Source organism: Asterias amurensis, chromosome 10, assembly GCF_032118995.1.
Source record: "Asterias amurensis chromosome 10, ASM3211899v1".
Classification (NCBI taxonomy): Eukaryota; Metazoa; Echinodermata; class Asteroidea; order Forcipulatida; family Asteriidae; genus Asterias; species Asterias amurensis.
In genome coordinates, this window is record NC_092657.1 from 2,417,181 (window position 1) to 2,441,422 (window position 24,242).

Here is a 24,242-nt window from a genome sequence, read left to right on the forward strand (position 1 = left end):
CAGGATTACCATATTCAAGGGCTTTCCTCTCGTGCAAACTTAATGCTCTGACGATTTTTAAGGCGGGGCTAGATGCGACGGCGTGAGCAGGCACCCATTAGAAATTGACGTACACTGTGCGTGTCTAAATTTACGCAAACACACGGCATACAGGAACCCAACCAAAAAATAGGCCCGGACAATTAAAAACTTTCAGCAATGCTCTGGAATAACTCTGGAACTAAAAATGCTAGAGAGATGCAGTTTGTACCTGAGTCAGCGTGAGCAGGCACCCATTAGAAATTGACGTGCACTGTGCGTGTATAAAAAGGCTCGGATGTTTTTCCAATTCATAAGCTCTTTTTATCCAAGCCTTTTTTTAACCCAAGTTAGTTTACCATCATTGACGCATGTAGTCCCCTTTTTGTGACAATATTGTTCTGTTAGTATAGGCTGAAACAACATTATGAACAAATAAAAATTAAAGAAGGAAATAAAGACACAAAATCTTCAGCTTTTATTCTTTATTTTCTCCTTTTTCTGAATGCTTCCTTGAACAGCACTAGCGTCAGAGCAGAAAATCTACTACTCCTAAAAGTGAGTCACAAATTGTATTCAATATATTATTTTAAAGATGTTCAAAATAATTTTGCTGAACCACCGCCCCCCCCCCAAAAAAAAAAAATAAAAACAAAAAAATTAATGTCCGATAACTTTGAATGGAATTTTTGTTGATTTTTAAAACCCTTTTTGTTTCTCCTTGTTTTATTTTCTCCCTTATTTTTACAATGAAAAATATTATTTTTATGACAATTAAAAAACCTTTTTGTTTTACCTTATTATTTCAAAAATTTCATTTGTATACTTGTTTTGGTTTTTATCAGTTAATTATTTAATTATTGTATCAAATTTGTGCCCAATTTGTGGAAGAGGTCACCCCAAAGTTTTCATACTTTAAAGGCAGTGGACACTATTGGTAATTGTCAAAAACGAGCCTTCACAGTTGATGTATCTCAAGATATGCATAAAATAACAAACCTGTAAAAATTTGAGCTCAATCGGTCATCAAAGTTGCGAGATAATAATGAAAGAAGAAAACACTCTTGTCACACGAAGTTGTGTGCATTTAGATGGTTGATTTCGAGACCTCAAGTTCTAAACTTGAGGTCTCGAAATCAAATTTGTGGAAAATTACTTCTTTCTCCAAAACTATGTCACTTCAGAGGGAGCTGTTCCTCACAATGTTTTATACTATCAACCTCTCCCCATTACTCGTCACCAAGAAAGGTTTTATGCTAATAATTATTTTGAGTAATTACCAATAGTGTCCACTGCTTGCTTTAACACCCCCTTTTACTTACACTCACAGACACACTTGCTATGGGGGTGTGGGGTAGAGGCGTTGGGTTGGGTTGGGTGGGGTAGCCAAAGCCATATCTAGCACCAAATGTAAATGCAAGGTTGGCAAAACTTGTGGCTGTGTTTTCACAAAAGAAAGATCTAGGTTTTGCCATTAAATGTCTTCAAGATTTCATTAAAATGATGAAATTAATTTTACAGCAAACTCACCCATACTACATGTATAATAAACAGGCTTGTACTTACACTTTAAGTCTAAATTACAAAGACACCCAATTGTTACAAAACTATGATATATTCCATTTGCCCACACAAAAATAAAGACAAATATTATTGCATGTGTACTTCTTCAGACACAAAATACACATTATTATCTATCATTTCGTCGAAAAATTATTTATATTCAAATTCTAAAAATATTACAATACTCCTGCGTCATTGCTATTTACATTGCATGTTTATTATTAAATGCATCGCATCAATTCAAAAGTAAATATTTTTAAGAGCGCTTCAACATAGAAATAAACAAACATAAGAGAAAGTCATTTTTGTAGATTCAACATAGTACACCAGTCCAAACAAGATATAGAAATTAAAAATGGCCAACAGTAACACCAAACAAGTATAATTTTGACAAAAATTTTAAATAAACAATAATTATTTCAGTAACACACAACAATGAAAATGAGCGGTCTTATCATCAAATACAAAAGATAAATTAAAAGCAAAATGAGCAAATGGCCGAACAGCCGAGCAAAATTAACACAAAAGATGCAATCAAACAATATCTGTGAAAGACAATGGCATTGTTCTTATACTTTCTCTAGTATTAGAAACAGATTTTCATCAGTACAAGTAAACAAAAAATAGGCATTTAGCAATATATACAAACTTAATTCCTGAACTAAGGAAAAATGTAAAATGTTTGGTCTTCGCAAGTTACAAAGAACTTTATCAAGCAACACTCTTAAAGGCAGTGGACACTATTGGTAATTGTCAAAGATTAGCGATAGCCTTCACAGTTGGTGTATCTCAACATATGCATACAATAACAAACATGTGAAAATTTGAGCTCAATTGGTCATTGAACTTGCGAGATAATAATGAAAGAAGACAACACCCTTGTCACACGAAGTTGTGTGCGTTTAGATGGTTGATTTCGAGACCTCAAGCTCTAAATCTAAGGTCTCGAAATCAAATTCGTGGAAAATTACTTCTTTCTCGATAACTACATCACTTCAAAGGGAGCCGTTTCTCACAATGTTTTATAATATCAACCTCTCATTATTATTTGTTACCAAGTAAGGTTTTATGCTAATAAATATTTTGAGTAATTACCAATAGTGTCCACCGCCTTTAATGTAATATGGTTTGGATAATTATTTTACCCAAAAACATTTGAATTTGAGAAACAATTCATGCATGAAATGATTCTCAGTTTTCTGAGGGTTGGTGTTCGTTTAAAAACGCTGCAGTCAGAGATGCAGTTTGGTACCTGCTGCTGTCACCTCAATGAACGTGGATGGATGTGAAAACAACTCTCTGACATTTTTGTTTCTTGCCAGGAGGTAGACACTGTAGCCAGCTGAAACTTTCACATAATTTTATGACTTTTAAGGTTCTTCCATTATTTATATAATTATAATTTTGCCTATAAATCAGCATGTTGACAAAAACCCATGGAAACAGAAATCGAGCGCCCCATGTGTCATCTATGGACATGGCTTATCGCACCACGTGATCACGCGTGTATGGCAAAATGATCATCACGTAATATAGCACATTGACCATTTCTACGTGTTTCTGTGTTCAATATTCATGACAATTACGTACATGCATAGATAAAAGTGACTTCACAACTAAATCGCACGCACAAAGATACACTCTGCATTCTGTTTCTCAAAAAAAACAATCTAAGACCTTTACTTTGTGACAGAGAGAAAAAAAAAGTATTTAGTAAATTTACAGGCACTGTTGTTCACAGAGGTACTCAATTTTATGTGATTGTTTCATCACAAAGTCTATCAAAAATATTTGTACTTTTCTTTACATGCAAGACAGCAAGACAGATAATATTAACAGTAGATTCTTATATAGCGTTCAAATTCATCACTCAGTGACTCTCATGCTGTTCAAACATTATTACCCCTGGTCACTAGGCCTGGGCGAATAATTTGAATATCCGGTTAATGGCGAATAGCCTTTTCCTAACCGTAACCGCGACAGTCACTGGGCCAGTTATTTCATTCCTTAAATACTTTTTCAGTTAATTTGGGAGTATACAGCCTGTGCTGCCGAGTTTGTAGCGCAATAAGCTAAATCAATCGCAAGAACCATCTCTGCCCTCAAAGGTACAGGTCCTATTTATACCCCTGGGCATCTGAATTTGGCCTTTCAGTCCCTACCTGATTGCGTTGGTTGTCCCTGTTTGGGGTTTTCCTCCCACATCTAAAACTTAACTTTTTTTCTCTTTTCCTATTCACCATCCGGTTATCGGCGCTTGCGCTGTTGGACGTGTAAAAGAAATAAATAGCAGTAGCAGTAAGCCTGGAGTTGATTTCACTAGATAGTCCTAACTTAGGACTAGTCCTAGGAGTTTTTAAAACCATAAGGCTGAGGCTAAGTTATGATGAGTAACTCGCCCTATGGAAAGTTTTGCGGTAACACCATGTAATGATAATCTCTAAATGAGTTGGGGTGGTTCTGAAAAGAACTGTTGGTTTCAACTCGAGCTTTCTCCAGAATACGAACAGAGCATACTGAACGAAACGTTGAGTTGAAATCAACGGTTCTTATCAGAGATTATCATTACATGGTGTTACCAAAACTTTTCTACATGTATAACTCATCCTAATTTGAGATTAGGCTAGTCTTAACTCTTTGTGAAATCCACCCCTGGTCCCAGACAAAGAACATGAAACAGTTCTAGTGCGAACTTCGTCCAATATTAGGATCAATCAAAACCAAAAATGGGATTTTGATTTTAGAATGACAGGTGGCTAATATTAATTAATTTAATAAATTAATACTGAAAAGGCATAATCATTGGTTGGCTCACCAAGATTAAAGGCACTGGACACATCTGGTAATTGTCAAAGACCAGTATTCTCACTTGGTGTATGTGTCCCCAACATATAGATGCATTTGATATCTCAAAATGCGACCTTTTAAAATAAAATTTTCACATGTTAGTTTCATTGTAGGCCTATACATCTATAATAATACACATTATCTTCCAGTATGCGCTAATCCACCAATCAGAAGCTCGAACTACAAGGGGGAGAAAAACATATATGCTACGACCTCTGTTTTATATCCTACTTCCTCTGTTTTTATTACACAGTGCGTATTGTGAAATGTCATTTTGTCATGCTCCGTATATGGACAGTGCAAAAATTACATTCTAAACATTGTGCGCGTGAAATATCGCTCTGAAATTTCATATTTTGCGCGTTGCAAGTGAGACTGGAAGATAAATATGCGTCCCATATGTGATAACTTATATCGTAGGATTAAATCAATTGAACAATTCAAAAAGCAATGGTAATGTGTTGCCTTTAAAGGCAGTGTTTACTCTTTGTAATTACTCCAAGGCTATGTCATACTTTGCCTTTAATGCAAAACTTTGATGTAATTCGCGGGAAAGATCCCTGTCCTGCCGTTAAGCCTACCTTCCCACCAGTCGTAACAATTCTCGGTTTGCGTCAGAATGTCGATACGGTCTCCAGCTTTGAAGGTGAGGTCACAGGGAAGAATTGCATTAAAGGGAAGGAGGGCTACGCCTGAATGCATGGATGCACTGCCGGAGCTATTGTTGTTATTGGTCAGCTCTGTTGAGGAAAAGAAAAAGACGGAAGCTGTGTTAGCCGAGTGATATTCCAGGACATAGTTATTGTACCCTATTGTCAAAACCTTTCATGAACCATTTATTTTAAAGTGATAAATTGATCATATGGATGCACTAATAGTTTTTTTCACAAAATGGTGACCACCCCCCAAAATTCACTCGTCCCCAGCGCCTTGCTTTAACCAAAGGCGCTGGGATAGGCAAACGTATTATGCACTGTCATTGGTTTAATAATGTGCAGTCCCATCATGCATCACACCCACACTGCACCATATTTCTATGCATAGTATGCATGACGTACTTCCTGAACAAGAATCTGTGCAAGCGATTAGCCCATCCCAGCGGTCCTGGATAGACTGGCCGCTGGGGCCGAGCAAACCCCCCAAAAGGCTTAGAATAGCACCTTCAAGAGTCCTCTTTCACACTCTGAAAACTATGTAGCCCACGAAATTTGTATTTTTTGTGTTACAACTACTTTTGAAGGGTTCGTGAAAGAGTTAAGAAGGATTTGAAACTTTGCATGGTGGGAGTATAGTTAGGCGAGGTTTGCGATAGCACCATGTGTTAAAGGCAGTGGACACTATTGGTAATTACTCAAAATAATTATTAGCATAAAACTTTACTTGGTAACAAGTTACGGGGAGAGGTTGATAGTATAAAACATTGTGAGAAACGGCTCCCTTTGAAGTGATGTAGTTTTTGAGAAAGAAGTAATTTTCCACAAATTTGATTTCAAGACCTCAAGTTTAGAACTTGAGGTCTCGAAATCAACCATCTAAACACACACAACTTCGTGTGACAAGGGTGTTTTCTTCTTTCATTATTATCTCGCAACTTTGATGACCGATTTAGCTCAAGTTTTCATAGGTTTGTTATTTTATGCATATGTTGAGATACACCAACTGTGAAGGCTAGTCTTTGACAATTACCAATAGTGTCCACTGCCTTTAAAGACCCTGGACATTATTGATAATTGTCAAAGACCAGTCTTCTCACTTGGTGTATCTCAACATCTGCATAAAATAACAAAACCTGAGCTCAATTGGTTGTAGAAGTTGCGAGATAATAATGAAAGAAAAAAATACCTTGTCACACGAAGTTGTGTGCTTTCAGATGCTTGATTTTGACACCTCAAATTCTAAATCTGAGGTCTCGAAATCAAATTCGTGGAAAAATTACTTCTTTCTCGAAAGCTAAGTCACTTCAGAGGGAGCTGTTTCTCACAATGTTTTATACTATCAACCTCTCCCCATTACTTGTTACCAAGTAAGCTTTTAATTTATGCTAATAATTATTTTAAGTATAGTGTCACAAGTGCCTTTAACTACATGTACCAGTTAATTTCCATGGCAGTACTTAAGCAGCATTAACAGAGTCTAGGATTCTCATGAAGACAGATAATCAGAGCATACTGAAAGAAACATCGAGTTGTCAACCACCGGTTCTTTTCAGAACCAGCACCACTCAAGAGAGATTTACACAAAGTGCTACCGCAAGTCTCATTTAATTACCCTTCTGGTACATTTAAACTCCTGGGTGGAGAGAAGCAATTATAGTGAAGTGTCTTGCTCAACGATCCAAGTGTCATCCTGACCAGGATTTTAACCCACACCCTGATAACCCACACCAGAGCCCAATTTCATAGAGCTGCTAAGCACAAAAGTTTGCTTAGCATGAAATTTTTGCCTCGATAAAAACAGGATGACCAACCAAATTTCCACGTGATTTTCAGGATAAGCAAACAACAGCTAAATATACCAGTACCAAGCAATATGCAACAAAATGAAATTTGGTTGGTAAAACTGTTTTTATCAAGGAAGAAATTTCATGCTAAGCAATTTTGTGTGCTTAGCAGGGCCCAATTTCATAGGGTTTTAACCCACACCCTGAGCGCTGCTTAGCGGTCGATTTTGTGCTTATAGCGCTGCTAACCGTAAGCACTCAAAATGGCATGCTAACCTTCCGGTGCTTACCGCACAAAAATAATTGACGTCACACTGCGAATCCATGGTAAACGCGCAATATGGTCGCCCAATTTTCCTGCTAAACTGTGAAATACGCTTGCACCTTAGCAATTTTTTCTGCTACAATAAGCACAAAAATTTGCTTACCGTTAAGCAGCGCTATGAAATTGGGCCCTGGACCTGAAGCTGTACCAAGTTCCCTTACCTGATGCAGAATGGCGATGTCTGGAATGTCTACCATCTACGCAGTCGTTTGCTGTTGATTTTGTCTTTTCTAAAAATAACAATAACAAAAATCATTATAAAATTGTTCTTACAATTCTAAGATGGGAAACTTTAGGAAACTTTAGCAGGGGTTAGGGTTAGGATGTTCTGCTCTCCCTGCTTGAGGGAGAGCCCTGCTTGAGATTCGGAGTATAGCACAGACAGGAGAGAATGGGATTGGGAAAAGCTTGTGTCTGCCTGCTGTCCGACTGATGATGATGAGGAGGAGGGGTACACTCAAGCAGCTCTATGAAATTGGGCCACGATTTAGGATCCAGCACGCTACACTCCACTGCTGGACCTCGACACTTCACAATATGCCATAAGTTTTTGAACAAAACCTAAGACTTACTTTTTGGTTTGCGGAAACTGAGACTTCGGAAGCCCCTGCGAACGATACTTCCCTTCTGTTTGTCTCTATCCTTTCCTTCATGGCTGCTCATTTCAGTACATTACAAAATGAACACCAATAACATGTATGCATGCAACATTGAAATATGCTACGCAGCACCTGTACAAAACATGGAAGGGAATGGGGTGTTTGTTAGCAGTTAAATAAAAAATCAAACACAATGAAACACAATCACCAACTAAATGTACAACTTCAATGCTACAGTTTTAATGCTCTTGACTGAAAAAAAGTAAAATTTTCGTCTCAGGAAGATGAACATTATTTTAGCATGTAAAATCCCATTAACCAGTTATGATATTATATTATTAACTATATTTCTAGTAATGTTTTACAACAATTGTAACTCTTCAACCCTCGCAAGAGCGCTACAATTATTGTAACTAGTAGGCCTATAATGTGTAAATATCACTATTGTACTCGGTAGTACTAACTATTCACTCAGTTTCATTCAATCACTTCTGACACTGACTGAGAAGAAACTGGCGCATCATAGATAGAGACCAACCAGCAATACCATCACTAATCAGATCCCATCCAACAGCTAGTACTGTAGTATGAGTAGGTTCGTTCCGCTATCCGGCTTTTGTTTTCAGAAACAATAGTGGTACGAACCACTCATCATAGTTCTAGGCCTGCACTATCCTAACCTGCAGTAGCTGAACGTTTGAAACCGGTTACTACTTCAGGAAGTTAACGTGTGTTCTAATAAATAAAAAACACTACTAAGTTTTACTAAGTAATACTATACTATATTCAGTTAATTGTCCATGACGTGGATTGACTTGTGCTTGTGGAGGAAAGTTGTATTACAAACGAAATGTTCTACGTATTTTGTACAGTTGATAATGTCGTTCTACTTGAACTTCTTGAGAGAAGCCTACATACAATAAACATTAAAATACACACGAGTCACTAAAAATACACACAAGCAAATAGAAGACCAGGCCCAACATTGAATTGAACAGAATATTTATATTTTTTTAGAATTAGACGGCAGTTTTATAAATCAATTGATTTGAGTGCCTTGACACAAAACCCCCAAACCCAGCCTTACCTTTTGAGTAACCTACAGTACAGGGTGGTTTGGCAAGTAGAAACTAAACGCGGCAAGGTGACAAAGCTCGGGAAAGACAGCAAATTCCCCTTTTGTTGTTTCGTCCGTTTTGATTCGCTTTTCATTACTCTGTCACTTTCCTCAACACTTTATTATTGAACAGCGCGCCCTCTTGTGGTGGTACTGGAGAGAATAGTCTGGCCTCCGCCGCTTTTGACTGAACTCAACGTAATGAGAGAAGTGGGTCAATTACAGACTAGAATAGTTTTTTGAACTCTCAAAAAAGTCACCCCTGCAGAAATAATGCATTAATCCAGCACTCTTTGGATACGATGTAAATCTTCGATGGCTCAAGAATGTAAACTTTCCGTCCAATTTCAACTGAAAATGTAAGTAAATGAGCTACGATTTCAACTTCTTCCATCTTGTTATTAACATTAGATGTATATAGTTCAACTGGGCCAAGATTTTTTGCGATAAATTGGTCAGAATTTGATATAAAAACGAGTTTTGTTTTGCATTCGATGTGTGAGATTTGTCCGAACGGAGCTTGGTTGTGTTGTGGTGCCTGGTCCCAGGGTGTTGTACCGCACGGTGTTGAGTTTCAACGGTAGGGTGAGTAGGCGTGGACCGACTCGACTAAGAGGGACCAGCTCGTCCGTAGCCTGAGTGATACAAATGTGTGTAAGAAGTTCATGATGTATTGTCCATGTTTTGATCATTGATGAGAATAAAAAATAGACGGGAAACATTTCTTGATCTGTTGTCTGGTGGTTGATAAATGATGATATTAACTGATTATTGATGTGGAGAAATTCTTGATTTTAAACTTTTTATTTAAATCATAGAGTAAGAATTAGGGATAAAAGCAGTTTACAAATTTCGGTATCAATAATTATAATTACGAACTTAAGTTAGTATTGGTATGATAATAAAGTAAAAATGATTGATCCTCCCTACGCTACGGTCGTGTATTAAACTATTAAAAGACTTATTAATTAAGAGCTTTGATTATTAAGGGCAGCAAAGTCTTGAATCTTATTTTTTTTGTAAAGCATGTAAAGTAGCCAGTATTGTAATATAATCTTGTACATGCATTTTACGAACCCCAATTTTACTTGCCTTCAGGAAGTTTGAATAGCACAGATTTTCTCTTAACCATTTTCTTTAAAACTGTATAATTAAAATTACATCTAAAAAGAAAGAAATTTGTTTTGAGTAAGCCCTTTCACATTGTATGTTATCTTGAATAGACACGTTTTGATAATGTACACAGTGATTGATATTTAATCCAGGAAATGGGTAATAAACAATGTTGTAAACAATCGGGAAATAAATAAATCTATTTCCCCCTTGAAGCAGGAAGAAATATCTTTGTCCAGAAAGCCAAGGCCATGAGTGTTTATCTCACTCTGTCGAGGGGTGGATTTCACAAAGAGTTAGGACTAGTCTTATCTCGAGTTAGGACGAGTTACTAGTCCTAACTTAGGACTAGCTGTACGTTTTTGATATCTCTTAGGACTAGTCCCAAGTTACGGCTAGAGTGTCTGATCTAGCGGTTCAAAACATTATGTTAAAACTTGCTGTGCCATTATCACAGACTCACAGTGGTTCAAAGTATTTATTAACCAGAGCTTGTGTACCCTTAAATAAATAGGCCAACCAGGAAACTAAGCAAGTTGAAATGCCATTTGTTTTAATGAGAAGGGGGGTGGGGGTGGTGGAAATCCAAATCACCCCTTCTGGCTTCCTCCTGGCTTCTTCCTTTCTTGGAAACATACATCCTGTAGCAGCAAATCTCTTTAAAACAATTAAAAACTTGTGCTGTTTTACTGTCAATTTGTTTGTATAATGTTTGTTACATCATTTAACAAGCATGCAATTAGCAATGCATTGCAAGCAATAGGCCTACCACAAGTAAACAAAGCAAGAAACTACATGGTATAAAAAAAATGTTTTCTTGAAAATAGGCAGTAAATTTGAGATCCATATGGTGATGGGAAGGTTGTACTGCAACTATAAAAGGACATTCATTTTGAAAACAAAGTAAATTTATAAATGATATTAGTATGTCAGATGCCTAATATTATATTAGTAACCCACACTCTGGAATAATACCCTGAAAAATCAAGCCTACGAATATTATAATATTAACATCCCGCATGCACACAGTTTAGATATGCCCAGACAACACTTAGACAGCTGCATTCACCGGAATCCGTTGTCATAGTAACGTGTCAACAAGTCGCTGTAGCATAGTGATCGGTTCAACAGTATGAGAGTACACCATAAGCTAAACAGATACTCATGACATTGTACTGTGTAGACATAGGGGAGGTGGTCCATGATTGGTTAATAGAGAGATTGTGAGTCATAGGTTAGCTGTATAAAGCTGAACTCAATTTAAAGGTGCTGCAGGCCTGGAATAGTGTGAAAACTGGTCTTTGAGAATTAATTACCAAAGGTGTCAAAAAGACACTGTCCAGGTATTGATTTCTGACTTAAGACTATATGACTATGAGACTTGTTATAGACATTGGACTGCTGGACAATGTAATTATTGTCAATAACCAGTCTTCTCACTAGGTGTATCTCAACATAAATGCATAAAATAATAAACTTGTGAAAATTTGAGCTCAATCGGTCATCGAAGTTGCGAGATAATAATGAAAGTAAAAACACCCTTGTCACACAAAGTTGTGTGCTTTCAGATGCTTGATTTCCAGACCTCAAATTCTAAATCTGAGGTCTCTAAATCAAATTCGTGGAAAGTTACTTCTTTCTCAAAAACTACGTTACTTCAGAGTGAGCCATTTTTTACAATGTTTTATACTATCAACCTCTCCCCATTACTCGTTACCAAGTAAGGTTTTATGGTAATAATTGTTTTGATTAATTACCAATACCGCCACTGCCTTTAAAACTTGAGGGCTAGTCCTAAGTTAGGGCGAGTAACTGGTCCTAACTGGAGCTACAGTGAGACTATTCTCAATTTTTTGTGTGAAATCAACCCGCAGTCCCTTTAATTAACCATTGAGTTAATGATTAACCTGATGATTAGTGACAGGTCTCTCTGTGTGGTATTGAGTGCTGTTACATGGTAACCTGGATATTCAGGTCTGTGGTGAGACTAATAATATTGACAGTTTGACATGATGGGCATTGTTCTTGCAGGGCCTTCCGGAAAACGAACAGTTGTTCTCTGATCTATAGATCCTCTCGACATTTAAATAGCCATGGAAGTGTCGTCAACCTTGCTAAGATGGACTTTGAACTTTATTGAGTACTGTTCTTTAATTCTATTATAATAATCGGTTCCTATACAAAGCGCAAATAGTAGGAACATGGTAGATAAATGTGCGTACAAAGTTATCCCCATTCATCAGGCATTCTTTTTGAAATCCCTACATACATAAATATGTAATTTACTCAACTCCCTTAGGGGCATGACTAGAGGGCCTACATGTTGCCTAGAACTGTTCTAGGCTACATTGTTCAAGTACAACCTCAAACTGCTGAAATTAGCACTAAAGGGTTCATCGAACACAATACTGACCAGGGCCCAATTTCATAGAGCTGCTTAAGCACACAATTTTGCTTTTGAAAGTGTAAAAATCCTTGCGTAGTAAAATAAGATTACCGGCCAAGACTCCACTTAATTGTTATGCTAAGTAAACAACAGCTAAATACCAGTCACAAGTAATTTATATGGCATGAAATTTTGGCCAGTACATGTGTCAAATAAGCGAGCTATTTTCGTGCTTAAGCAAATTTTTGGCTTAAGCAGCTCTATGAAATTGGCCCCAGAGCCTTCTCTAAGCCATTGATACTAATGTCTGGGTTTAAAGATACATGTACAAGCAATAATTTGTGGGTTAAAGTGCCTTGATATACATGTAGGACGCAAGTGTCATGACCTGGAATCGAATCCACACTCCTCCAAAGATTCGCCACCTCTCCACATTGTTGCAATGATTCACAATCTATATTACTCTTGACAAACTTTGTATGGATTTAGTTTGACTTTACTAAGTGTACTATTTACACATAGTGGTCAACAGTGCAGAGTACATGATGTATTTTGAGTGACCACTGCTTGTACTTTGTCCATTGCAGTGTCCACCAGCTTGATTGACCAGCACTAGACACTTGCAAAGTTGCAGTCAACTTATTTACTGATAACACTCAATTGTTTGACCAAAGTAACAACACCTTTTAATGTGACCTTAAGGTCATCAAACAGTTATTGTTTGCTGTTTAGAATCAGTAGACTAATCCACTAAAGGTGTTTATTTGATGTTTATCAAGCAATGAATGACCCATTAGGATGGAAGTAAACATGCACTGACCATGGTTGGACAGTTAGTTTGTGGCCAGTGAACAGACTTCTGTTTTAAAGTAAAGCCCTATTTACACTACAGCATCATTTTTACTGGGATTCCTTGCTTAATTTTAGCATGGTTGTAAAATGGTGCAAGGTTGACATTCCTTCCTCCATGGTTGACAGTATTTGACAAGGCAACTTGGACTTTAAAAAATTGTCTGTCCCTTCACACGCGATAATTCTTTTAGCAAGGAACCCTTGCTTCAAGTTACTCTTATGTGAAAGGGGCTTTATAGAACTTTGATGTGTTTGAAATCAGTTTATTTGCTAACAGTTCAGCGTAATAAAAAGTAAGTGTATTTGGCCTTGCTCTCTGGATTGCTGTTCAAATACAGTATTGACCAATGAATGACCAATTAGGACGGAGGAAGTAAACATGCACTGACCATTGTATACAGTATTGGATACAATGATGGAACCAACTTCTGTTTAGGGCTTGAACTTTGTTGTCTTTGAAATCAGTTTATTTACTAACACTAACAGTTCAGTGTACAATAAAAAGTAAGTTTACTCATCCTTGTTCTCTGGATTACTGTCCAAATACTACAAAGTATCGAACAATGAATGACCCACTAGGATGGAAGTTCAAACACATATGTACTGAGTCTGACCATTAGGGTAGGGACATTAGTTTGTGGCCAGTGGACCTACTTCCGTTAAGGACTAGAACTCTGTTGTGTTTGAAATCAGTAAAGTAAGTTTACTAGTCCTTGCTCTCTGGTTTACTGTCCAAATATTACAGTCTACACACTTAAATGGAGTGGATGAGTAGGAGGTAGGCTACATTTAGCATTTAGACATGTACCCTAAAGACAATGAGGGAAGTTTGAACTCAAAGTGCTCATTCAAATCAAATAAATCCTTTTCAATTTTGAGACTGTGAAATAGTGTTTTTCTTCTCTTTTTGATGCTGTTCATAACAGATGTTCTTTAACTGGTCCAGTAAGAATTGTGGACAACAAGCCCTGCCCTCCTATTCAGTGGAAAACTTGTTGAAGTATACCTTTGGTTTTTGGAACTATTCTATTGTTTTTCTATACAGTACCGGTACAGTAAAACTAACCTAAGAAAATTTCATATCAAAAGGTTGAAGCATATTTGAGATATCGCAGACATCCAGAGCAAAATGTCCAAGAAGGAAAAACTTTTCTTACTTACAAACACTTCTCAGATGCAAATTTTGGGGCATAAAAACTTATATCTTTTTACTTAAAGGCAGTGGACAGTATTGGTAATTACTCAAAATAATGATTAGCATAAAACCTTACTTGGTAACGAGTTATGGGGAGAGGTTGATGGTATAAAACATTGTGAGAAACAGTTGCCTCTGAAGTGCCATAGTTTTCGAGAAGGAAGTAATTTTCCACGAATTTGATTTCGAGACCTCAAGTTTAGAACTTCGAAATCAACCATCTAAACGCACACAACTTCGTGTGACAAGGGTGTTTTTCTTTCATTCTTATCTCGCAAGTTTGATGACCGATTGAGCTCAAATTTTCACAGGTTTGTTATTGTATGCATCTGTTGAGAAACACCAACTGTGAAGGCTAGTCTTTGACAATTACCAATAGTGTACACTGCCTTTAATAACCACATAACTTCAAAGTGAAAATGCTTTCCTATTGAAAGCTGTTATAGGCTTCTAATACCAAAAGATTTGTATGCGATTAATTTTTAAGAGTGATTACAAAAAAACAGTACCTTCCCTTTGAGGTAATGCCAAAAGTCCAGAGTGACAACCAAACATATTGTACATTCCCTTTAAATTTCATGTTGTTTTCAGTACAGGTCTGTAGTTCGACTAAAATCATAAAAATAGAACCCGGAGAACGCTGAGTGTCTCATTGTGCGTGCGGTTTTGTTGTGAGACCATTTTTATGGACGCGCACACGCCATTTTCGTAACGCGTGTATGGCAAAATATTTTGCCATACAATTTTGCCATACAATGACATCATCATTGACCAATGAAAACACTAGAAATGGTCTATGTGCGCTGACATCTTGCCATTTTGCCATACGCGCGTGTCACACGATGATTATTTTGCCATACGCGCGTATTGCGCGGTATTGATACGCCGCGTCCATAGACGACACAGAGGGTGGTCGAGCTCAGCGTTCTCCGGGTTCTATTTCTATGACTAAAATGAATCTTTTGTCCCCAGTGTGACACACCACAGGGTATTGATTTTTATTAATCAGCTTTGGTTAAACATATTTTGAGTGGTGATGCAACCATCGACATCCCATTATTACTCTCTTCCTACTCTCTGTAATTTTAAGAGTTGTCAAAAGTATCCCTCTAAATTTCATTTTGTTTTCAGTTTTCTGTACAATATAGACAGGGTCTACACCATACAATAATGTGCTTGATGTAGATTCACTAAAATGCATCTTTTGTCTTCACATTGTGACACACCACCATTATTGATCTTAGCTTTTAAAGTTGAAAATATTTTGAGCAGTGATGTAACCATCAACCTTCATCCCATTATCACTCTCTTCCAACTGTCTGACGTTTATTAGTCTTGGTCCAAGACGTAACTATCTTAAGTACGGTATTCTTGATAACCCAACAGAGGGTGCACTCTTCGTTCTTGAACTAATTGGCGCGGAAATCGAACCAAGGATAGTGATGCCTCTGTTGTTTTAAATTGATCTCGTTTTCAACTACATTCGTACACACATAAACTTATACAAATGGGTAGTGATTCATTATGGGTTGGAATTGATCCATAGGACAGTCTTGAAACCAAGTCTAGACTCTCATTGGAAACTTGTCCTTGCCTGATTGTGTTGATCTCAGAAGGGGATCCTTTGTCTGATTATTGATTAGTTTGAATGCGTAATGAAAAAAAGACTCTGTGCTTTCTACTGTTAAGGAAACATCACACAGTAGCGGCTGGCTGGCCTTGGTTTGTTGTTTTGATGAGTAACAAGAGCTGTGTACTTTTCATTATCTAAAACACCTTATGTTGTGGATAATATCAGTTTGCAGTAACACCATACATCCATAATGTTAGTCAAATGGGGTGTCTGTGTGTCTTTTAGACACCCAGTTTATGAATTTGGACACCCTGTTTTACATTATTTGGTATTATAGACATCAAGTAGTGTGTAATATTTTGTGTTTTCTACTGTTTTCTACCTTTGTGTGTTGTTTTGATGGGTAACGAGACCTATGTGTACTTTCCATTGTGATTTTACACCTTTGACACATCAGTTTGCAGTTATGCCATTAGTATTGGCAAGAAGGGTGTCTTTTGGACAGGCCCTGTTTTAAATTTGAAAAACCTGTTTTATTTTTCATTAAATATGAACATAATTGTAAGTGAAAATTTGGACACCCATTTTCTTTATCGTGTACAAGTTTGGACACCCTTTCACCAATCCTAGCTGAAACACCATCTTCTTTACTGTGTTCTTGAGAACTTGCAACTATGGATTTGATTTAGAAATTAAGAATTCGAGGGACTACCCTACTTACAATCTAACTTTTAAGTAGGCCTCATAAACAACAATGGAAATTTACTGGGTAAATTTAGACTGTTTTTTGGGGGGTTAAATTGATCGTAATGCAAATTTCACAATAAAAATTGATACTCGTCTGTTGAAGTTTGACTTCAGCCCAAAAAGGAGATTTAATTTGAGGGGCCAGGTAGTCTGTCAAAATATAAAAACCTTCACGGGCAGTGTTCAGTATTTTCTAATCGCTTTTGTTCAAATCTTGTCACGCAATGCAGGACAAATTACTTTTTCCTTGGACTGAAGTGAAAGAATACATGTATTAATCTGTATAATTAGGTTGTACGTCACACACCGTGAGTACTCTCATTCTGAATCTGTGGGGTGGAAACTCAAAAGACATATTTTGTGTATTGTTTAGCGTTACTTACTTCACTGGGTCAAAACAGTCAGACTTAAAGGAACACGTTGCCTTGGATCGGACGAGTTGGTCTTTGAAAAGCGTTTGTAACCCGAACCGCTCGTTATAAAATGATTGGGAATATATTTTAAAAGTAGAATTATATTATACATGTAATAATCCACACAAGTATCACTCGAAATTGCGTGGTTTTACTTATGCCTCGTCGACTAACACTTTCGGCCATTTATGGGAGCGAGTCAAATTTTTGACTGCCATAAATGGCCGACCGTGTTAGTTCGCAATATAAAAGGAAAACCACGCAATTTCGAGGCAAACTTGTGTGGATCATTGTAGTCTACTTTTAAAATATCTTTCTAATCATGCATTTTATAACAAACATTTACAAATGCTTTTTAAAGACCAACTCGACCGATCCAAGGCAAAGTGTTCCTCTAAGTTTAACAAAAAACTTTCTTTGTCAAAACTTTTCAGAATTGGTCTTTCACCTGTGGTTTGTTGTGGCCGAACAGTTAAGAGCCCCAAACATGCCTCTGGTTGGCAGAGTTTGGGTTAAGATTCACTGTTAAGACACTTGTGACCTTAACAAGACAATTAACCAATATCCTTTGATTGGGCGAAAAGACCATCCAGATACACACTTATTGCTAAGACTAAGAGAAGGGGTTTGCCCAGGTTTGCTGGTAGTGCAAATCTTCAATCATTTGAAGACTGCACTTTCAGTGAAAAAAGGAAGGAAGGAAAGGAAGTTTTGTGACAACCATTTTCTTCTTGTATCCTTTCCCTAAAAACTAATTGCTCACCTTTTTTTGTCATGTTGTTTTGAAGGTTTTATAAGAGTTATCTACAATGTCGTTTGTGGTGGTTGGACGATATGTTTCTTTTGTCTATGTTTAAAAGTGGAGAAATTTCAAGTACCAAGGATTTTCAGCCTATTGAGACTGCAATGTGTTTTTGTATGGTCTGTTGTTTCCATTTAACCCTGTTTTACCTCGAGAAAAAATGGAATAGTCTGGATTTCACTTCGCAATTATATTCGGCAGCAATGCTCTCTGGATAAAAGGTTTTGAAATGGTCGACTTAATTGTCAAAACTATTATTACTAAGTTCCTTATCATCACATCCATCAGCTTTCTTTGCTAAAGAGTTACCCTGAGAAGTTTAAGCCCTTCTTAACCATAGTAAAGTGTTTTGTTCAATGACCTTGCCCGAATACGAACTTCTTTTTTTTTATGAATGAAATGGCCGTGGAGGTCAGGGTCAAAATAACTCAGAATTGCCAGTGACACAATCACTTCATGATGATTCAGGCTTTTGACAATTACTTCATTTGGATTAAGATGTTTTGAAGGAAGGAACAGTGGACAGGTGCTTATGGCTTTTTTTCCAAAGGAAAACATTTTGTGTTCTAAGGAATTTTGAACATTGATATTGCTGAGAGGTACAAATTAGTAACGTATTCAAACTTACCTCTGAGGTAAGATGCACATTATTAGACGGTTGACTTCAGGAGCAAAATACCACAACTGAAATGGGTAAGAAAATAATTATTGGTAGTGATTGGTAGTGATAGATTTTGTTTGCTTTGTAACACTCTTGTGAAGAGAAATTTGAACTAAGACACGGTGCGGAACATGCTCTCTTAGATGAAAGGTTCATGCTGTTTGTTACATGTACATGTAAGTAACCACTCCTAAAATTAATGGCAATATTAGCTTACTTGGTTTGAAATACAGCAGCTTTTGATACATGAATTTGAGAATATTTTCTTTTAAGTGACAGACATTAGTTATGGGAGAAAAAAATAATAAATGAATTTGTGCAGGGAATGTTTAGGAAATAACTAGTGTAGTACCATGCAATTTTTGTTATGTGTACTGAAGTATGTTTGTTGGATGTAGTAAAAAGATCTCAAAGTCCAATCTACATGGAAGAAATTTTCAGTCATCTTTCTTTACACTGATTGACAATTATGATGAACAGTGTTTTTTGTAACTCAAAGTCTACATTCAGGTTGACATTAAATTGAATCCTGTATTGTAAAGTCTGAATCACACAAAATATGTAGGCTACTACATTTAGCACTGCAGTTATTTTTGTATCTCTCACAAGGAATAGGCCTTCAAATGGCTTCCAAAAGCCAAAAAAAGCACTGATTAAGTTTCTGTATTTTGTTTTTTGGTTAACTCAGAAAAAAGCTCCTAATAATTTGTACTGTTCCATCACCCAAGGCAGGAACACACAGACATTAGTCTGGCAACACTGACCCTTAATAGCAACAGGTTCAGGAAATAACCAAAAGCGTAGGTTCTGCTTGGATAAACCCATTCAGCTTTCAAAAAAGTGTTTCTCTGTCTAAACCTGGCGTCAAGTTTTCCCCTGAAGTGTGCCGGCTGGGTTGTTAGTAACAAAGCCCTGTAGCTTAACGAGCGAGTACGTTTGGGAAAGTGTTATTGAAAGCTCTATTATTAGGAGCTGGCAGCTGCCCAACTTTATGTACATTGTACAGTTTAGATCATATTCTGGCAAACCTTTTCAAAATGTTGAATGTATTCTCTTTGCACTCATTTCCCCCACCCCCTTACTGTAGTTGTACAAGCAAGTAGGCAACATGTTCCTGATCAGGCCTTGTACATTGTAACATAATAGAGTCCAGTTTGGGTGTTTTCAGAATATTGGATCTTTGTCGGTGAGAAAGGATCCTAGTAAATCACCCAAGTCTTCTAAACAGTGCCTTCAATCTTCTGTTTTTTGTTTATAAATTTCTCCGTGCCCAAATTCTTCAATATTTTCTTTTTATAGAAATGTTGGGTTTTTTTTTGGTCGGAAGCACAATAATTACTCTCCGGCTGTTCTCACTAACAAACTACAACGGGTACAAAACAATGGAGCAAGGATCATAGCCAAGACACGACGACGCGAACATATAACCCCTGTCCTAATCGAGTTACACTGGTTGCCGGTAAAGCGTCGTCTCGAGTACAAAGTGATCGTGCACACTTTCAATGCTCTGAATGGAGGATCACCTGCGTACATCTGTGACCTGATCGACAAATACAGACCAGGCAGGTCATTGAGGTCTGAACGCACTACCTCTTTAAGAGTACCTCTCACTAAAACTGCCACATATGGTGATAGGCAGTTTGGAAAGGCGGCTGCTACACTCTGGAACTCTCTGCCCACATCCCTAAGAGACTTAACAGAACTGAACAAATTTAGGAGCGCACTGAAAACTCATCTATTTAAAGTTGAATATTTTCACTGAATGGTTTAGTGATTTTTAATTGTCAATAATCCATGTGTTTTTTTAGCCTACTATTAATGCTTGCAATGTGTGACAGTGTTTTGCATTTGAGATTTTAGACCTAATTGCTTTTTAATACTTTAGGTTTTCTATTGATTAAGTTTGTTGTTGAATGTTTTGAAGAATGTTTACTCCCGTTGTTATAATTCAGTATTTTCTTATGTTTTAGTTTGTCTATTTTTCGATGTTCAGCGCCCTAGAGCATGTTTACACATGATTAGGGCGCTATACAAGTTTTGGTATTATTATTATTATTAATAACTGCCTGCTTATTTGCTGTACTATCAATAGCTGTTCTATAATTAAATTGGACTTTGAATCTAAATAACATTTTTAGTGAACACATTATCAAAACCTTTAAATACAACTGTACAGTGTTGCACATGGTACATTTCACACGTTGCTTTTTTCCACAGAAAATAATCATCGTTCACTTTTGATGTCCCTTCAAGAGTTTGTTTGTTTTTCGACTATCTAGGCCTACATTGTATGTAGAATGCATTTTAATCAAAGTTGAATAATTATTTTGAGTGAAACCAAAGGTGTCCACTGCCTTTAAAGATGTAAGGCTTGTGTTGGTGTTTTATAATTCATTTTGTAAGCCCTTTAATTCTATCGCCATTGCCAGATTATCAAATTGAGGAAAATAATGTTTTATTTTTTCCGACACCCACTTTTTAAAGTTTCCAATAATTATATTGTAAATCTGGGAAATTATCAGCTTTAATAATGTTGACCATTGCCAGATTATAAAATTTAGGAAAATAAAATTTATTTATTTTTCCGACATCCACTTTTTAAAGTTTCAAATAATTATATCGTTAATCTGTGAAATTATCAGATAAGCACATCAACACGTCCCGTTTGACGGTTTACACTTTCGCTTTTCCCAATTATCACACACACACACCCATCAATTAAGAATGGAACAATCCAGACCTAATTATGTGTGTGCATAATTGAGCCAAGTTAACGACCCCCACCAAATGGCGCGTAATTTATATCTCTCACACAGTGAAACTGTATGCTGTTTTTGTATTTGAGTACATCATACAGTGTATGCTGATCGGGAATGTTTTGTAAATTCGTACCACGTGGAGAATGCACTGTGTACATTTCAGTCAGTAAATTACCATGTAGATGTAGAGTTTGCGTTGTATTGCTCTGAGCACTGATAGACGGTCTGTATTGTACCATAGAGAGAGGACCAAGTGCCAAGTGTACACAGTTTATGCTTGGGTCATTGTACATTGTTTACATTGTTTTGTATGAATGCATTCATGAGTTCTTCTTTTCATCTTGATACTGGTAGCGTATATTAATGGTAAATATAAGATGTGTTTGTAGCTTTGCATGTTGTAAATTTTGTTTGTGTTGTCTCGAGGTTTCGAGGAATATACACTGCTCGTTCACCTGAAGACGAGCAGAGTGTACTGTCTGAAACGTCGAGACCACACCGCCTCTTTTCAGAGCCATTACTCCTACAAAAGAGATTTAATACATGAGTGTACAGTACAGGTCTGCAAGATTGCTATGTTTAGTTGACACTGGACACCTTTGGTAATTGTCAAAGACCAGTCTTCTCACTTGATGTATCCCAACATTATGCTCAAAATAACAAATCTGTGAAAATTTGGGCTCAATTGGTAGTCAAAGTTGAAAAATTATTTTGAGTAATACCAATAGTGTCCAGTGCCCTTAAAGAACTGTGTGGATTGACATTATAATAATGTACATACAATGATTTGTGTTGGTGTTTTCTAATGCATTTTCTAATCCCTTTAATTCTATGGACAAACACTGGGCTGTAGGCAAATTCCTCGCTCTGCGGACTGTTATTATTTCAAACAAAATTCTTCTCTGTGGGGATTGATGCGTGTTGCAGTTGTATACACTGATACTGCACAGCGGCCCATAGAGGAGAATTAACTCAACACCCAGGTGGAGGATGTACATTGAACAGTGTGTATTATTATTTATTTTTTTAGAAAATGGAATTGCAATGCAGCTGTTGCAAAAGAACAAATCTATGATATGAATGCAAAAAGTAGTTATTTTAATGGCCTGACATTTTGACCCTACCCTAGCAGAGTCTTCCTCAAAGGCTAAACAAAATACTCTGCTAGGGTCAAAACATCGGGCCTTTAAAAAAAAAATAAATAAAAAAAAAAAAAAATATACAAACTTTCTATGGTTTATATTGTTGGTTTTCGTGTGGTACAATACATTTTTGTAAACTGGAAGTGAAAATGCGAAATATTTCAGGTTTCACTTTCGGGTTAACAGAATGTACACTTTAATTTGTTACTTATTTCAGGCCTGATACATATTTCACAGAGGCAACAAAGCAATTGCTTTCATGCCCCCTGGTCATATCCTTGCAGGCCTGATACTTCACGGAGGCAACGGAGGCGATTGCCTCCGTTGCCCCTTGCCATTGCCTTGGTGCCCTTGAAATGCTCCATGGTATAAATTCACAATTTCCTCATAGGGTGCCCCTTTAACATCGAATAGAAAATGCCTTGATGCCCTTACCCTTTCAAAAACAAAGCATTCATGCCTGCCTAATGCTTTAATTTATTTATCCATTAATTGTAGTATAGTAATGTAGGAATTGTTTGTTAGCCAGTATACCGACGACGTATTAAAATGCAAATTAAGTGCATACTCTGTTAACGAAACCAGTATCCACTACCACTGTCGCGTCTTCCCCGAACAAAGGAAATCCCAACCTCGTTACAGTCTAGCACTGTGCTAGCCACGTGTCCGTATCCCATACCACTTAGACCAGAAAGCCTTGCCTCTCGTAGTGGGTGATATAAATCGTGAAGGATGCTTGGCTCTGCTTGCTCAGTGAAGCGGAGTGGGATGAGTTGAGTAAGGACAAAAGATGGAGAGGTCGGAAGGAGATGGTTTTCATGATCATGGGATAGGAGCAAGCTGTGTGCTGGATGTTTGATGCCGATTACCGTTGCCTTCTGTCTTAATGCTCATGGCAGTTTGATATTTTGTAACAAATATTTCATTTGCCCACTCTTTTGTTTGCATTTTGAAAAAAATAGACAGCTTTTTTAGTTTTTTCTAAATTCTGTAAAAATATACAAAAAAAGTATTTCTCATCAATCAAATTGTACTTTGCTGATTTGTGTTGCCTTGGTATTCATCCTTAAGTCTAACCTATGACATTTCTTGAGTGATTGCTCTTATCTCAAGATGTACATTATTTTGTGTTGTACGCCTTCAGTTGATGACACTTTTTGAGTACATTAAAAAGATCAAACATTACAGTCATGGCGCTTTCGGAATAAAATAGATCAGACATTACCCTTGAATGATCTTAGCCATGATTTTTTTTTATTTTTTATAAATAAACCATATAAATGATGGAGTTATTGTTTGTTTTGGAGCTAATTTATGACTTTGGTGGTACAACTGTACAATTATAGAGTTTCCTTGCTCAGTTGAGCAAAGGGTGGAAGAATGCCGGAGGAAAAAAAGGTTGAAGTGGTCAGAATGAGATTGTTGGGTGATGTGATATTCGCAAGCTGTGCGTGAACTGTTTGCATTAGACAATGCCCTATGTTTACGCTCAATACCATGGTCTGGTATTCATTAACTTATTTTGTCACAATTTTATGATTATGAAATTCGGAAGGGGGAGGGGGAGGCAATGTATCACTTGATGGTCAACTCGACTCTCCCTGGTTCTGTGGAAAGGTTCCCTGGAAATAAACCAGTCTTTCCATTTTCTGAGGAACAAATTTGAAAAAATCTCCCTGATTATGGAAAC

General features: G+C 37.0%; 2 protein-coding genes across 2 annotated transcripts in view; one reads left to right on the forward strand and one right to left on the reverse strand.

Moving 5' to 3' along the window:
- Nucleotides 1-490: 490 nt before the first annotated feature.
- On the reverse strand, nt 491-9,031 carry LOC139943205 (SH3 domain-containing YSC84-like protein 1). The gene is made up of 4 exons (XM_071940020.1): nt 8,880-9,031; nt 7,766-7,924; nt 7,355-7,423; nt 491-5,168 (listed from the first exon to the last, which is right to left on the reverse strand). The coding sequence occupies exons 2-4, from the start codon at nt 7,854-7,856 to the stop codon at nt 4,951-4,953; spliced, it is 378 nt and encodes a 125-aa protein (XP_071796121.1). The 5' UTR covers nt 7,857-7,924; nt 8,880-9,031; the 3' UTR covers nt 491-4,950.
- A 171-nt stretch (nt 9,032-9,202) lies between these two features.
- The window catches only part of LOC139942870 (uncharacterized), a 37,901-nt gene continuing 22,861 nt past the window's right edge, over nt 9,203-24,242 (forward strand). Inside the window, exon 1 of the mRNA XM_071939672.1 lies at nt 9,203-9,268. The gene's annotated coding sequence lies outside the window, so the exon portion shown is untranslated. The remainder of the gene's footprint in view (nt 9,269-24,242) is intronic.